This window comes from Dermacentor andersoni, chromosome 8, assembly GCF_023375885.2.
Source record: "Dermacentor andersoni chromosome 8, qqDerAnde1_hic_scaffold, whole genome shotgun sequence".
NCBI classification, from domain to species: domain Eukaryota; kingdom Metazoa; phylum Arthropoda; class Arachnida; order Ixodida; family Ixodidae; genus Dermacentor; species Dermacentor andersoni.
In genome coordinates, this window is record NC_092821.1 from 39,925,238 (window position 1) to 39,943,609 (window position 18,372).

General features: G+C 44.4%; 1 protein-coding gene across 1 annotated transcript in view; it reads right to left on the reverse strand.

Annotated features, from left to right (window-relative positions):
- The window catches only part of LOC126519861 (fatty acid synthase-like), a 97,584-nt gene that overhangs the window by 13,152 nt on the left and 66,060 nt on the right, over positions 1–18,372 (reverse strand). The window contains exons 9-13 of the mRNA XM_072284055.1: positions 15,053–15,408; positions 14,061–14,411; positions 9,684–9,927; positions 4,226–4,462; positions 2,679–2,906 (exon numbers count right to left, since the gene is read on the reverse strand). Of these exons, the coding sequence (XP_072140156.1) occupies positions 2,679–2,906; positions 4,226–4,462; positions 9,684–9,927; positions 14,061–14,411; positions 15,053–15,408 (1,416 nt within the window). The remainder of the gene's footprint in view (positions 1–2,678; positions 2,907–4,225; positions 4,463–9,683; positions 9,928–14,060; positions 14,412–15,052; positions 15,409–18,372) is intronic.

The following is an 18,372-nucleotide window of genomic DNA, read 5'->3' on the forward strand; positions in this document are numbered from 1 at the left end:
GAGGGAAGGTGTGTTAGCGCGTCGAACTGAGAGTAAAGGAACGCTATGCACAAGGCCAAAGCCAGGGACACCCCCCCCCCACCCCCCCCCCCTGTCTCTCAACGCACGTGTGTTAGCCGGTGTGTCAAGGGCGTCTGACATGCCGGCTGAAAAGAAAAAGAGGTACGGAAAGGGGAAAAAATAAAAAAAGGGGGATAAGCCAAGAAATCAAACTAAGTGTGGTTGCCTGTAGCTTGAAGTTTAGCATAGCGAATAGATTCTAAAGCTCCCTTTGAAACGTTTATGCCTATTGGTTGCAATGACTTGAGCTTATGGATGAGGTATGATTCTCTGTATTTTCTTCCTCGTTCAGAACGGAAATTTGACTGTAAGATGTGGAGTTTGAGTTCATCAAAGTTATGACCTGGTTGGTTGAAATGCTCGGCGACGGCTTTGAGAAGCTTTTTAGCTGTGTCCGCGCGATGTCCGTTTAATCTGACGTTCATTGATTGTCCTGTTTAACCGATATATTGTTTCTTACAGAAGGAACATTCAAGCATATAAATCACATCCGAACTTGTACAAGTCAAGCTAGACTTGACTTCATGTGCATAACTATTTGCGGTGCTTTTTATTTTAATGTCACTTTGAAGGTGCCTGCAGGTTTTGCACCTAAGGCGACAACATGCTTTTATTACGGGGGAATGCTGTTGGCTGACTTTTACGTGCACCAGCATGTCTTTAAAGTTCCTGTTTCGGCGATAGGTAAACCTAAGTACATCTGGGAACACTTTTCGCAGACGCTCGTTACTTGATAATATTGGATGGTATTTTCCTAGGAGGTTGTTTATGTTTGGGAGTGCATTAGAATATTTTCTTATAAAGGCCGGCGGCCTGTCAGATTTTAGTGTGTGCTGTCTCTTCGGCAATTCCGACTGTCTCTCCAATCTTGACGCGGCATCATAAGCTCTATCGAAAGCAACTTGGGGGTAATTCCTTTCTCCTAGCATTGTTTTAAGCTCATTTAGGTGGTGGAGATAATCGTGGTCTTCGCTTCAGATTCTTCTTATAAGTTTCGCTTGTCCGACAAAAATTCCTTGCTTGCAATGTCGCGGGTGATGACTGTTGTAGTCTAAATATTTGTGGCTATCTGTAGGCTTCCGGAAAAGTTTCGTTCTCAGTTTTCCGTTTTCTATGTAGACCGTCGTGGCCAGGAAGTTGATCTGGCTAGGAGAGTGGTGAGCAGTAAATTTAATACTCGGGTGAAAGCGATTGAAATGGCTAATTAAGTCAGTTAAGGCGCTTGTGCCGTGTTCCCATATTATAAGTATATCGTCAATGTGACAAAGATAGGTGTGGGGGTTTAAAGGGTAGGATTTCAGCAGGTCTGCTTCAAGCTGTCCCATGATAATGTTCGCATACGTGGGAGCGAATGGCGTACCCATGCTAGTGCCGAAAATTTGCAGGTAGTGAATAGAATCGAATTAGCAATAGTTGAGCGTGAGAACTAATCTAAGGAGCGATAAGTAAACTTCAGGATCGTGCGCTTGGGGATTTATTGCGAGGGATCTAGAAATGACTTCAGTTCCTTCACTCATAGGAATGTTGATGTAAAGGGTAGAAACATCCAAAGTGACTAGAATAGCGCGGTCGGAAAGGATTTGGTTGGCGTTGATGCCGTCGATAATTCGAAGGAACTGCGGCGTGTCTTGAACAAAAGATGGGAGGGTGGTGGGTATGTTTGACAAGTGGTGATTTAAGAATTTAGATAGTGACTCAGTAGGTGTGTTGTTATTAGACACAATAGGCAGACCTGGGATTTCTGCTGTAAATATTTCTTCGACCGGAACTTTATGTATTTTAGGAAGAAGATAAAGCGTTCTGCTTTTTTGTTCTTGGGCATCATGAAGCGATATTCAGATTGCGTGATTAGTTCCCTGGACAGGAGCTCCGCTATTGTGTTTATCACAATATTGCTGTTATCTAAAGTAGGATTAGAGGCGAGTTTTCTGTAATGGTTGTGGTTGCTCAGTTGTTTAGAGGCCTCATTCTTGTACTTTTCTATAGACCAGATTACGATACTGCCGCCTTTGTCTGCTGGTTTTATTACAATATAATTCCTTTTCGCAAGTTCTTTAAGGATTTGGTGTTGAGCGGGGGTCAAATTTTTGCGTTTCCGGCAATGCCACGTTGACTCTAGAATTCCCTTTGATATCAGTTTTATGTATAAATCGAGCTCTGGGCACTGTTCGGTTTCCGGTGTCCACGTGCTAGGTGGTACCACCTAGCACACCTAGCAGGCTAGGTACACCTACCCCTCCCTACCTAGCAGACTAGGTAGCTATTCAGCTAGGTAGGCTCACAACAGCGGAAGAAGTCAAAGAATGCTAATCGCATTAAAACACAGTTGGGAATCGGCGCTTGTATTGTCTTCTTTCATACGTCTGCATTTTTTGGCGCTGTACCTTGTACACAGCTTGCGTCCTAACTCCCGCCACTTTCTCTATTAGTTCAGGCCCTCATTTATGCTCACAGACAGCAGTTCACGTGACTTTTAACCATTAGCTTGCCGGCCGCGCTTGCAGCATTGATAACCGGACATCACGACGCCGGCCACACTGGACAGTGCCTGAGCACGTTAAATTTTACCGCAACGAATTGCAAGCAACAGCTAACCGTGTATCCTGTCAAGCACTTGCCTTGTCCTGCTTCCACTGCGGACGATGTTTCAGGCGCTCGTAAATTGTCGCTGCAAGATTCGCTGATCTCTTTTAGCCTGCTGACAGTAAGCTTAAGGATCTCTTGCACAGAGAGTGTTATATTGTAGTCACGCTCCAGCATTTGTTTCACCTCGATGCTCAGCAAGGAGTCAATGCCCATCTCGCCGAGGCTGACGGTCGGTTTCATTGTCAATGGATCTTCGACGCCTGTACGAGAGATAACAAGGAAAGATTAGAAATATTCATAGAGCGCAGCTCCAGTGCTTTCATGAATCATTGTTCTGTGCTACACATTACCGGCTTCATAGCGAACGTTGTTGCTTATGTGTCGCGCAAACAGCCCTCTATACTCTTAATCAAAATTACACCCTTTCGGTCGTATCTTGCAACACAACGATACATTCTAAAAATAGTTGCACCCTCTGGAGTGCATATTTGCCACACAACAATAGTCGTCATCTGTCTTGTCCGCATTTACTTTCTTTAACGCTGCGAGCCCGGCACTTCTATGTCACGAACGGCATGCGCATTATCAGCATGACAGAGCATTCTTGACAGGAATGTAACGAGCGAAGCGTTTTTAAGAAAGGAAATGCGGGCAAGACAGATGATAATTATTGTTGTGTGGCAAATATACACCCCCAAGGGTATAAACTTTTCTTATAGTGTAGTCGTCATCTGTCTTGCCCGCATTTCCTTTCTTTAACGCCGCGAGCCTGGTACTTCCAAGTCACGAATGGCATGCGCGTTGTAACCACGACAGAGCATTCTCGACAGGAAAGTAACGAGCGCAGCGTTTTCAAGAAACGAAACGCACAGATGACGATTGTTGTTGTGTGGCAAATATACACCCCAAAGGGTGTACATTTGTTTCAGAGTGTAGTTGTTATAAGAGAACGTATTGCCATAATTGACAGTGTTTATCTGCAAATATTCTGAAGTTCAGCGTATTCTGTAATTTTGTTCGCTTAAAATTACTGAGCGTATTCATACGCTAGAGATGTCTGGTGACACGATACATTTCGTGTGGGATTTCATCGGCTAAGAGGCTCTTACGAACCGAGAAGTACATCGGTTGGTAACACAGAATGAGCGCCCACTTACAGTGGCATACAGAATTTTTTTTTCATCCAACGCATAAGGTAACCACATTATCGTTCATTGTAACAGTTGTTCATCTTGCATAAGACCAACATCTCGTGGCATTAGATATGAATTACTTGTGGGGTCTTCTTTTTTTGTCGGATGTGATACAATGTTTCGCTAAAAGTAATAGCAGGATTTATGTGAACCTACTGGAAATAAAAAAATGAAGAACTGCTATATGAGGCCACATGCATAAGTCAGAGCTTTTTTTGTTTCTATTGTCGCAGTTGCTTCATTTTTAAGAAGATAGGTGAAAAGCCGATGTTGGCGCGAGTAAATATGGAGACTTAGGTGGTGAACATCCAAGAAAGTTTTAGTAGAGCAGGCAGTACACAAACTACAATTGAAATGTCTATAGGTAGAAAGCCACAACAACCCACCAATTATGTGAGCCACGCTCTGAACAAGCTCTCGCCTTTCCCTTCTTTCCGTCGTTGGCGACTGGCTTCTCTTCACCAGGCTCGAGACGACGGGGTGGCTTTGGCTCAAGAAGTAGTCCATCACTGCCACGCATGAATTTATTGGCTGTGACAGAAATCCACAAGCTCTCACGTCATCACGTATGACATCGTGGAAAATGCCGGCGTCTCCGATAGGGCCCCATTGGATGGCTAATCCTAAATATACAAGAACAACCATTATTTTTTATTTGGTTACGATGGCAATTTTTATAATAATGTTCACTAGAATAACTATATCAAGCCGGTTGGTTCAGAGCGCAAGAAGGATGTGGGCTTAAGGTGGAAAACCAACAAAATATAAAGAAGAGACTGAAAGAACTACGAGGGAAATGTGTGGCGCACTTGCTGTCTCCACGTGTTTCTCCTGTTGGGTTGTAATCTTGTACACCTCAGGGCTCTCAGAACAATTCATAATGGTGTGTCACTGTGCTGTCATTAACTGCCACTCATATGATAGCACCTGCTTCGAATATTTCCACGTCTGGGCTTTCTCAAACAAGCCAAAGCGGTGGTTTCCCGGCTAACAATTTGTAAGGGTATTGTTGGTACATTGATAAAAAACGGGCGCATTTTTATGCGCAACACTTTAAAAAACTGACATATCTAAGCCCATACCGTTCTCCTTGATAGTGTACGTGACTAGCGGGATATTAGCAGGAAGTCCAATTCCAGCAATAACATTGCTAATGACGTAAAATATGCTAATTAGCTTTCTAGTTTCCAACTGGGAAGCACGTATAATTTTCATATTGAAACCGAGTATCGAAATCACGTCTCAACAGAAATCGTACGGCAACTTCAGTTCCCAAATATGCAACCTAGCAAATGTGAATAAATATAAAATGATATTCCCGTTGATAGCCTCCCTAAAGCTTGCCTCGAAAAGTTAGAGATAATCCTAGCTGGTACGAGGGGACATACTTAGCACCTAATGGGAAAATCGCATTTCTCAATGACAAACGATTTCATGGCAATTTATAAATACGGGACAAAATGTTTCGCGCTTTATACGAGAGTACGAATAAAGGCATACGGTTGCCGGCGCCATTTGCCACCTATTTCTGGTGAACGCGCTCTTATGAACATAAACATGAACATAAATATGACCTAGTTCAAGAGCATTGTTATGCCTCCCAGAAAGTGCAATTTCTACTAGCACATGATTTAGCGGTGTTTTGTGGGTGCCATGTGCGTGCAGGCAGCAGTTCATTTTTTTTTCATAACGGAGATAAAAAGAACTTCCGGCTCATGGGTTGGCCGCTAGCACAATATACTTGATGGCATCCGAGCTATGTAGTGCAGTATGCCTGAGCTATCGCAGGCAGTATTATTGACGTTTACTGTGCCGAAGAATTTACTGAAAGAACTTGCGAGCTATTTGCCTGACCAATCAGTGATGTAAATGCTTAGAGTGGTTGGAACGCTAAGGTGTGTGTATATTTATTTCTTCGTTAATTAAGGTGCTTCCATATGTACATTGGCTTCTTTGCGAGAGGTTGAATGAAATTGTTAAAGTAGCTACCCTACCGGTACTAGTATCATGATTCAGTCGAATACGCTTTAACTTTTGCATTGAAACAAATCAGCGTCCTTGATGTTTGTGAAGATTACAAACATTTCTTTTCATTTCGGACCATCGGTAAAAGGCAAGTAGTTATCCATGATTTTGGAGTTCCTTAAATGGTGTAAAGATGATAGTAGGGAAAACAGGCTTTATAAATAGCTGGGAACACAGCCAGATACTCGGTATGGGCGCTAAAACTGTGATGGCACGATAGGCGACACTCTAGCTCCCAGTGGTAATGAGAAATGTCGTATAGTGTAAAGTTGGCATACAATATGTAACTCAGCCATCGTGAAACATTTTTAGGTGGCATGTTTTTTGACAAGCAAGACTATTCACAGGTGGCTCCTGGGGTAAACAACGATACACCTCAACGGTGTGTTGGCTTCATTGGTGAAAATAAGGTACCAGTGATGACGTGGTAGGTGCAAGAACATCAGGCACTGAATAAGGTTTCGAAAGCAAGGGTAAAATTTTCTGTTCCATCGCGCATCTACCTATTAGGTATGAAAGTCGCTAGCTATCTACGATACATTATATGCATGCCAGAAGTGCAACTTTCCTTGCAGGGAAAGTTGCAGGGCATATCGCAGGGAATATGATAGACAATATCAAGCAGAGTCACTTAGCAGGCACAATTTCAACACCACCATTGATGACACTGCGACTACACAAGACATGAACAGCACACCTCTCCTTTATAAGCGTTATACCACACCTGGATTGTTTTTCACACTGGTTGAGAAAACACTAGCAGTTTACAGGTATAGAAAATACGTCCGTTTTAGTTGGGAAGCATGCTTCAGGTCAGTAAATAGAATTGAAATTATCACATAAACTGTGCAACAAGATCCTCAGTTGATCGTTTTTACCGAAATCACGTTTTCATGATAGATTTACAGCAATTTACGATCGGCTTTACGAAAATAGGTGCTTAAGTGTATTGTATGAAGAGGGGGTCTTTGTCCATTTAAGGCAACCTAGAATAATTTGTGCTTCAGTAAATACATCATCGACGGCGTTTTTAGAAGTAAATCTCAGGAACAAGTTCGTACTGCCTTGATCGTTTGTTTTTATGGCAAGAATATTGTTATTTATAGTCAACACGTGTAATGTATAAAGATGTTCACTATCCATACTAGAGCACTGCATGGGCGTGAGTTTCCGACCTGAATCCAATACGAGGCCGACGTTCGAAGCCCGAGACCGGCCCCATGGCTCCAAGCTTAGGCGCACCGAATACACTAGTGTGCCACGTGCCCAAAAACCACTATAGCTCAAGTGGTAAAGTAGAGTAACACTGCACTTGCAATAAAATATTCCAAAATATTCTCTTCCACAGAGCACGTGTACAGCTGACATGTAAAAGCCTAAAGAAAGGAAACGCTGTGTGGTAGTGGCATAAATGTCTTCATGCAAGAAAAAGAAAGAAAGAAACCAAAGTTGAGTGAAACGTTTATGGCAAGTAATTTCATTCATAGTTCTTGTGCACTTTTATTTTCGTCGGGCCGTGAGTAACATCCCACATGGTAGTTAAATGGGCTTTTATAATAACTTGTTCTTGCCGCAGTGAAAAGCTTCAAATTATCGTATAGTGTATGAAAAGGCTGTCACAGTTGACACGATTATTTTTCTTCGAAATTAAAGGCAATAAATTTAACTAACTTGATGCACATTGACACGCGCGTGAGCCGAGAATGAGCCGCCACACCGACTCTGCCGAAGTCACGATCAAGCACATTCGTTGTATATATAAAGACCCCCGAAAAACCTTGCAAATGCGGGTCATGTGTCAGTTAGAGATGTGCACTGAACTCATTTTTAGGTAATCTTAAATGTGGTGCAATAAATAGAAAACGGTTAAGTAATGCAAGTGCTAAAATAATCAATCATTCGAAACTGTAATATATACATGTACTGCAATCGAAAAATCTGCAAGCTCAAATCTTGTCAAAAGCGGGTCTTACCCTTTGTTTTACGTTCATGGGATCAATAATCGTTTTTAGAGAATCAAAAAAGAAAAGAAGCTTCAACTGTCTTTCGTTTTGTTTGACACAATATTCAAGAAGAATTTTTGTAATTTATGGCTTTACGTTCACACGGAAGACCTTGCTTCTATGCAGAATGCTATCAATTGCTCGAATGTCCGAGCAAGGCCCACCAGCGATTGAGCCGTGCCTAGACCAGGCCCTCGGCATGAAAACTGAGCCTAGTGTTGGCCCGAGACCTGCAGGCCCGCGCCTGACGTGGGCCTGGCAATAACGCTTTACGTGGCCCGGCTTTATCACCTACTACTGCACGCATTGGAATTGGCTTGTTCAAGCAGTAAGAAATGTCGGATTTTCGGGCGAAAGGCCAAGGGTCGATCGCGAAAGCAAATTGTATACAGCTACACGAAGTAATTGTTAAACTGTTCGGGGCCATAAAAACTTGTACATATTCGCTTGCTAAATAAATTAACAAGCATGTCATCAGGCGCCCACAAGGAAATATGAACACATGTCACTCGATGACCGCGGACACTTGCTGTCAAAAAGCTGGGGTGAGGAAAAGTGCCATCCCCAATGAGTGACTTGCCCTTCCTGCCGCTTCAGTTTCAGCGCGAACTATTCGGCGAGAACATAGCGCACACGAAGCTATCGGCCTCAGTCCGGATAGACTCCGTACCCATCGCAGATGACTTTCAATAAGGGCCCGTGCGGCCACCTTCAGCCCCGCCTTCAGGCCCACCCACATGCAGCGATTTCCCGGCGAATAAGCGGCGGCTGGCCGCTCCGTAGCGTCCACCCGGATGCCAGTGGTCAAAGTATAGCTGTTCACTGCAGATCAAGCCGGGATTGATATGAGAGAGCTTTAGCTGTGCTGGTAATCGGGTAAGTGCAGAAGGAATGGGGCGCTGGAGCGGAGTCGCGTAGGTGTATACGTGAGTGGCCTGCATGGTGAAGCCACGTGTTCGAGCAGGGTTCAGACAGAAAACAAACAGCTAATATTGCAGTAACCAAATATATTCTACTTCAATGACGGTGTAAAGTTTCGGCAGTGACGTAATCATGTTGCTGTCTAAAAAAAATATACGCCCGCAACAAAGTAAAATATACTTGGTTTCTGCAATGTTAGCTGTTTTTGCCTGTTTGAGCTCTACGCGACCAAGTGTCTGCACCATGCAGGCTGCTCACATTTACGCCTCCGCCCCTCCGCTCAGCCTGCCTGAGTATCCCCGAATACCGGACAAGCTAAAACTCTCTCTTGCCGCAAGCGCCGAACGCAGGTGGGCAGCGCGGGCCAATCAGTGCTCGACTGTATCCGACTTCTGGCCGTCTCATAAAAAGCCTTCTATTCCCGCGTATGTTACCCCCTCTGAATGCAGGGCAGTCAGTGCTACACAGAGGTGCCCACAGAAGAACAATCGGCAAATAATATGCTTCCATCGCAAACAATTACCTAAACAAAGCTATTTTCAGCGCAGGCCTAAAGAAATGAAGCTTCAATATTTCCGTATTTCCATTGTTTCGTTTATTCTTATCTTCAAATATATATCAGTGCATTGAATGATGTTTTCATTTAGTTGTGACACGCAATGTACACTTTCTGCAACATTGCATGTGGTTTGGTTAACGTAATTACAATGCAATTCCGTTATCGGAACATATAGCACTAGGCCATTGCAGCTGGGCAACCTTCCTGCCAGGAATTCTTGCGGAGTATGACCGCTCGCCTGAGCAGGTGACACGGTTATGTTGCCTTTCACATGCAAAATTGTGAAATTCACGTTGATATGAACGGGACGTCTGACGCAGGAACCACTGTACTTACCGGGGAGCCCTTCAGCTACACGATGCTCGCAAATACGCTCCGTGACGGAGTTTGCGAAGCCGTAGCTTGTATGGCCAACATTTCCACGACCACAAGAAACGGTGGAGAAGACGACAAAGTGGTCGAGTTCGGGACAATCAATTCTTGACACGTCGTCAAGGCACTGAGTGCCCAACACTTTGGGCTTGCACACATCTGCGTACATATCGGCCGACTGGTTCTCCATCAAGGCCTCGCGAAGCACCTGCGAATATAAAAAAGTAGAAAGCCTTCTTACAAACTCGAATGGATGCGCGCCGTTATTTATATAACACACATCCGCTTCTTATAAACTCGTTCATGTGATAGATTAGAATTTACCACAATGGCATTGCATGGCCAGAATCAAAGAATATAAAAGCTATCAAGTGCTCATTACGTGTTGTCACATGATAAAATGCAGAGAGAGTTCTGATACTCTGGTTGGTAGAGCTAAGATGTTGTTCCTTTGATAATAAAAAACATTGCTCTAAATGTGGTATAAGACAATCATACACCGCAGCTTCAAAACTTCTTGCACTTTATATGATGGAAAATATTGCAATTTCGGCCGAAAGGCAACGAATCGATTGCAAAACAAATTATTAGGCAGCTATACCGATTAAGGGTAGCAGTCTTATTGGTCGTGTAAATTTGTACACATTCGCTTTCTAAGTAAATTGATGAGCGTGGTGCCGTGAACGCTGGCAAACATGAACATGCCTCACTCGATGACGGCTGACACTTGATGTCAAAATTCTGACATGACGAAGAGTGGCACACACCGCGATGAATTGACCTTAATGCTGCCTCTTGCTTCAGCGCGAACTAATCCGCGAGAGCACAGTGCACACAAAGCCAACAGCCCTCGGCGCGCCTACATTCTTTAAACAACGCAGATCGCTTTCAAGGCAGTGCCCGCGTGGCCGCGCTCAGCCGCGCCGTACCTGCCCGTCGCCCAAGCAGAGCCCTCCTCACTGTGTTACTTTGCGACGAATGGGAGACGGCGCGCTTCCTGACCGCCTTCCTCGGTTGACTGCACAATATTGAGCCAGCATCCTTCTCATCGCACCCTCGCAAGCTTTCACTAACGCCCAAAGTAAACGGTGCGCGGCCGCGATGTCGTAGCACTTGGACTTCACACGGAACATCACAACGGCGGTGACGGTGACGACAAGGGAGAAAATTCATGCTGGAGTATCCACATATTTACTCTTGCAATAAAAGTTCACAAAGAAACTGCTCTGGGGGTTGTGCAAGTACGCGTGAGCATTGCGCCACTTGCTCCGCTTCACGCAGCCAGATCTCGTTATCAGTGTTACGAAACTTGATCGGACCAGTATAAACGATAGCCTTGCGGCGACAGGAACTGCTGCGGACGGCGGCGCAAGGTGAATTGATGACGCAAGCAAACTAGTGGGCCTGGCGACGCCAAGTGCGCTGATGACGGTCCGATCATGATAAGCTGTTATCGGTCATTAGCACCTTATCCATAGGTGCAGCGGTAGCGCAGAGATAGAACATCCGCCTCGCGTGTAAGAGGACCGTGGTTCGAATCGCGGTGCCGCACAATTTTCCAACGGATATAAGTGTTGATAAAATTGCACAAACAGGCCTGGAATATGGCCTGATCCCGGTTATCACAACCGGCAACGCACTCCCTCACCAGAGCAGGATTGGCCACCCAGGTGCAGTACTTGGCCACAACCTCCCATATGAACACAACAATCAAACCCCGGCCCTCAGTCCCCAGCAGCTGCGAAGCAACTGACCACGGCGGCGGTCAGACCTGCGACGCAGCAGAGGGTGCTAAGAATCCCTGGATCCGGATAGGCCGCCAGTGGAATCTGAACTTGGCAACGTTTAACGCTGGAACGTTATCTAGTGAGGCGAGTCTAACAGTGCTATTGACACTGTTAGGTTAGGTTGGTTAGGTTGCACAGGGCAGCAAATAGGATATAATAGGGCTCAGTGAAGTTAGGAGGACAAATGAAGCATATACAGTGCTGAAAAGCGGGCACGTCCTATGCTACCGCGGCTTAGCGGAGAGGCGAGAACTAGGAGTCGAATACCTGATTAATAAGAATATAGCTCGTAACGTACAGGAATTCTATAGCATTAACGAGAGGGTGGCAGGTCTTGTTCTGAAACTTAATAAGAGGTACAAATTGAAGGTAGTACAGGTCTACGCCCCTACATCCAGTCATCATGACCAGGAAGTCGAAAGCTTCTATGAGGATGTGGAATGGCCGATGGGTAAAGTCAAAACAAAATACACTATACTGATGGGCGACTTCAATGCCAGGGTAGGCAAGAAGCAGGCTGGAGACAAGTCAGTGGGGGAATAGGGCATAGGCTCTAGGAATAGCAGGGGAGAGTTATTACTAGAATTTGCAGAACAGAATAATATGCGGATAATGAATACCTTCTTCCGCAAGCGGGTTAGCCGAAAGTGGACATCGAGGAGCCCAAATCGCGAGACTAGAAATGAAATAGACCTCATACTCCGCGCTAACCCTGGCATCATATAAGATGTGGACGTGCCTGGCAAGGTGCGGTGCAGTGACCATAGGATGGTAAGAACTCGAATTAGCCTAGACTTGAGGAGGGAACGGAAGAAACTGGTACATAAGAAGGCGATCAATGAGTTAGGGGTAAGAGGGCAAACAGAGGAATTCCATATCAAGCTACAGAACAGGTATTTGGCCTTAACTCAGGAAGATGACCTTAGTGTTGAAGCAATGAGTGACAATCTTATGGGCATCATTAAGGAGTGTGCAATAGAAGTCAGTGGTAACTTGGTTAGACAGGATACCGGTAAGCTATCACAGTAGACAAAAGATCTGATTAAAAAATGCGAATGTATGAAAGCCTCTAACCCCACAGCTAGAATAGAACTGGTACAACTTTTCAAGTTAATCATCAAGCGTAAGACAGCTGATATAAGGAAGTACAATATGGACAGAATTAAGAATGCTCTCAGGAACAGGAAGCCTAAAAGCAGTGAAGAAGAAACTAGGAATAGGCAGGAATCAGATGTATGCGTTAAGAGACAAAGCCGGCAATATCATTACTAATATGAATGAGATAGTTCAAGTAGCTGAGGATTGCCATAGAGATTTATACAGTATTCGTGGCACACACGACGCTAATGGAAGATAGAATACTCTAGAGGAATTTGACATCCCACAAGTAACGCCGGAAGAAGTAAAGAAAGCCTTGGGAGCTATGCAAAGGGGTAAGGCAAGTGGGGAGGATCAGGTTACAGCAGATTTGTTGAAGGATGGTGGGCAGATTGTTCTAGAAAAACTGGCCACCCTGTATACGCAATGCCTCATGACCTCTAGCGTACCGGATCTTGGAAGAACGCCAACATATTCTTAATCCATAAGAAAAAGGACGCCAAATACTTGAAAAATTATAGACCGATCAGCTTACTGTCCGTTGCCTACAAAGTATTTACTAAGGTAATCGCAAATAGAATCAGGAACACCTTAGATTTCTGTCAACCAAAGGACCAGGCAGGATTCCGTAAAGGCTACTCAACAATTCACCATATTCACACTATCAATCAGGTGATAGAGAAATGTGCAGAATATAACCAACCCTCAAATATAGCTTTCATTGATATAATAATTTTACAAATGGCGTTTAATAACTCATCAACGTGGATAACATTGACATACTTGCCCTCCATGAAGTACCTTACTAAATTTTTATTGGGCTTTTTTCAGAACTCTTGTAAAAATTATAACCAATTCACATAACCTGCAACTCAATACACCAAATTTCACCACTTTAAATGCTATAACGGATGCAGATAAGAAAACTGCAATACTTTTTTTAGTTCTTGCGTGCAGAAATACGGATTTCTAAATTTTTGGTACAATGTTTTTCAAACTTCACAATACTTGGCAATTTTTAAAATAAATTCATGCACTGAACCAAATTCAGCTTCCTACAGTCACAAAAAGGTAGCTTTCTCGCGAAAATGCAACACATTTCCCTGAGGCTGGTCAAGGGTTATCTGAAAAATATTTCTGCGTTTTACATGTAACTGAAAAGGCGGCTCGGATTTGAGGCCGATATAAAGCTTCCTTTTAGCGATACCTGAAATGCGCCGCTCATTGCCTGGGAGCGCGTAGTTTGGCGCCGGAAGCTGTTTTACTTGAACCCAAATTGTCTTCTCACGAAATAGTTCATATCTGACTAATTTACCTTAACAAATGCAATTTATCACAACCACGTGATAAATTACCTACAAGAAGTGGTCAATGGTAGCGCCGGTTATAACATACCATAGCAAGTAAGTAAGTTATAACACCCCATAGCATGTACGCCATCGTTAAAGTAAATTACCATGGCCAAGTTGAAAATCCCTCCAACGGGTCCCATGGTTGCTGCAGTCGCGATAATCTTGCGAGCACCTTCCTCCGTCGAGACGTCGTCGTTGATGACGTGTACTGTGGCCCCGAGATGGCGCCACCGCTGGAGACAAAGCCTGTGGTACCCAGTGCGCACGCCGCTCCTTGACACCAGGACGAGCTTGCGGCAGCAACGTGACACCATCCACTCGGCGAGATCCATACCGAAGCAACCCAGGCCTCCAACAATGACATAAGACTTGTGTCGGTAGAAGTGCGGACGTGCGACTGCTTCTACGGTTAGCGGAGATGCGCGAGTCGTACGCTCGGTCTCTTCTTGGCGCATCTGTAAGCATTCAGTGTCATGAACGCCTGACGCAGGTGTTGCAGTCAAATGCGAATTTCGGCAATGAGTCGGACATTACGCAGTATTTCAGGCAGGAAAAACACGACGCCTTCTATTACCGACAAAATCATTTGACGAAATCTTGAGATATATTCGTTAATTAAGAACCACGCTGGAAGAAGCCCCGTCCGCAAGCAAGAAAGTACGCTTCCAAGTTGCCGCGTTTACGAACATGTCCAATATTCTAATCAACGTTCCATTAGCAATACTATGGTTCCAACAGCATGCAAAAACTAATGATCTCCCATCGTTGGCGAGTCGCCATCACAGGCGTTCATTGAATGTGGAGCTAGGAAACCAGGAGCAGTTATACAAGTGTGTTTATTCCACCATCAGTAAGGCGGCTACGCGTTCTTTTTATCACTGTATGAAAGATATACATACATTTCTGTCCGAATGACTTATTGGCTGATACGTTTTTCCTAGCATTTGCATCGCTACAAAACAGGGAATGTGTAGATGCACTGAAGCAGCGAGGCGTGCGCCTTGAATGACGTAACACCCGTGTCGGCGGGAAGGTACTTCCCCCACAAGACCGTTCGCTAACATTCCGACCCCGATGCTGTTGGAACATGGCGTACCTGGATCACGACCTTGCTCGTTTCTGTCCCAGAGGCAGCAAAGTGGAAGGCCTCTTCAGTCCGCTCTCGGGTGAAGCTTATGACATCCAGCGGCTGCACCACCCCAGATTTTATTCCTTGGCTGACAAGGTCTGCGACACGGCGCTTGTGAGCCAGAGCAGCCGTGCTATCGAGCAGCAAGCTGTCCAACATGACCCCATGGAAGTTTACGTTTTGGTGAAACACAGACATGCCTAAATAATTGTTCTCGAACAAGTCGAACTTGCCAATCTCCATGAAGCGGCCATGCGTTGCCAAGCAACGCACGCTAGCTTGCAGTTTCTCTTCGGACAACGAGTTGAGCACCACATCAACACCTGAAAGGGAGAGAGATGTGTAGAAATGCGTCGATAAGACATTCGCTGCGTCATTTTGGATGCGGGCAACGCAGTCGTGTCTAAATATATAGCACTACGTTGAAGCGATTATCTGGTGGCGCGAGTAGAATCTGAGCTTTGATATGCTTTGATATAATACAATGGAATTGCGGGAAACCACAGGACAACACGGATGAAATAGACGTAGTTTTGAGTGCTAACTAACAGTTTTATTGCATCGACCAGTCTATAAACATAAACACAGTATAAAACGTCGACTTATACGAAACCCATATTTCAAGAAAACCGTGAGAGTATACATAGCAAACGTACAAAACAACAAAGCTTAATATCCAGATAAACATACCACATAAACTGATTTGTACAACAGAAGTGCGATGTGTCATCTGAGCTTGATGTATCGTTTGCCTGAGAACACATTACCTAGCACAATTCGCACTGTACTTGTGAAGATAGAAGGAGGTAGCACCAATGCGTGCAAAAGTGAGGCGTAATCCATCTCACAATCAATGAAAACGTTAATAAGCCTAATAGTGAAGCAATATAACGACAGACCGTATTGCCACCACCAAAATGCGTAATGTATGTGGTGTCTCAGCAGGCGGGCCACTCTACCGCACTATGATGATGATAATTTATTTGCACAACCTTTGAAACGTATACTACCAGAAGAATTATTTCTTGGGGTAGTGCGTTTTGCATTACTTATGTATCATCTTCTCACGCATACGCACAATAAGACTATACAGAAACATCGATATATAACACATGTAGGTCAACGATGGTTGCGCAAGAATTCGAACACTAAGTGCTATTGGCGGCTCACTTACACAGTGATATTTCTTCTTTTTGATAAAAAATACAAGGTTTCCAATGCAAGCCTACAGGAAGCTCTACCGCTCCTGCCTGGAACGCTCATAAAGAACGAGCATCAGAGTCACATGTAGGAACGTGAGCGACCATAACTAGGCGCCTTTTCTCTTTTCTGGTTACTTTTTGCGCATGCTCCCTTAAGTGGTCCTTGACGCAACGTTCGGTTCAACCAACATACAACTCACTGCAAGACAACGCGAACACACCAGCCACACCTCTCGAGCACTTGACGAAGGGCTTCTCCTGCATTTTTCGGCAACCACACCTGCTTTCACCGCAAATTCGAGGGCCCAGCTTAGAATGGCTGTTGGTGGCAGAAAAAAAAAAAAAAACAACAGGCTCACCATGACGGATGGCAACATTTGTAGGAGTGTGTGACACTTTGTGCACATGCGGTAGAATTTCCGTCATCAACTTCAGACGTTCGCCCTCTGTTCTTGCCCTTTGTGATCAACTCTTTGCTTGTTTGCTGTAGTGTCTCGGCTAAAGCATTCACGACCAGCAACGGGAAGCCAGCTGCCGACCGTCGGCCTACTTGACTAGTAAAGCTAGGCCGCATTCCGTGTGAGCACGACTAGCGGAGAGCCGACTCCAAGCAAACCGTACCTACTGCTTGTTTCACCACCGTTAAGTGCGCGGAATCCCATGGTAATAGTTGCTTTAAAAGACGCAGCTGACAATCCGACCAGACATGCACTTCACCATACAAAATAATTAAATCTAAAGAGTACAGACCCGTTCCTCCCGGTAGCTCATGATCAAAAAAAGGCCTTGGCCGTAACGCTAAAAGTTTCTAAAATGATAGAATGCGATGTAACACCACACGCTTTGCTTAACAGCACTTAAATGACATCAACAAATAAAAAAAAAACTTTTCAATACTCCCTATAAGAACGCCAAAATGACGTAAGATAGAGAGGCAAAAAAAAAAGGTCACTAAATCTGAGCAACACATGAGCCAATACATACCCATATTACCCTCGACGCTGCAGAAAAGGCTGCTTCTTAACCTGAACGAAAGTGACGCTTAAATAAAACTCAAGCAAAGTTAAAACGTTGTCCACTGGAGGCCTCAAGAGTTCTGAAAGTCAGTCCTGTCATTGCTTTCAACACACTCTCTTAATGAAACCAAAACCCTATCCTGCCGGATTGAGTACAGACGATCGTTTCCATCAACAGAGAAGCCTTAATTATTGCCACCATTACATCCACAATTTTTGCAACATCAGATGAATTCTACACACGGAAGGGATCGTCCACCTCACGCCACTGGACCTTTTTCTGTAGGATACCACTGTAGGGCATTAGGACCCTACTTTCCAGGGTAGGAGCGGCAACGATTCTTCTAGACTTGCATTGGAAGCCTTTTTTTATTAAAAATAAGAAAAAGCGTTGTATAACTGAGCCGTAGGTCGGGCTTTTTAACTCAGAGTTCAACTTGCGCAACCGCCATCGACCTATACGTGTTCTGCCTCCGATGTTTCCGCATATTTTTATTGCGCGCATAACTGAAATGATTATAAATAGGTGAAAGCCATCCTGCCATTAAACAATGGTGAGTGTAGCACATTTCATTGTCGTTTATTCCCATGTGGGTTGTCTTTTCTTTTGCGCTAATTCTCCTCGTCCACCTAGCAGGCTTGATTTAATCATGTATGCTATAGATGCTTTTCATTTTTGAAATTTTTATACATCGCCTTAATCATTTTCTCTTCCAAAAATTTCCCTATCTACTCTGTTCCGTTACATACTTCCGTAACGGCTCCAGTCCTATCAATCTCTTCCCGGTTTTTTTTTCCCATAAATATTCTGAACGTTTCTAACTTATCTCGACTGCTGACCGTTGATGCTTCCATCCATTTGAAATCGGATTACTTCTTGAAGGTGTACATTACCCTCGGGTCTTAATGGGTGAATGTCTTCGCATGTCATTAGAACGTGCTGAGTGGTTTCGGGATTTTCACCACAGCAGGCGGATGGTTCATCTTGTTGCGAAGATTTGCTGTGGTACGTTCTTGCTTTTAGCCAACCGTACTTACTGTTTTGCCGTAGTTCTTCTCTCTATTTAAC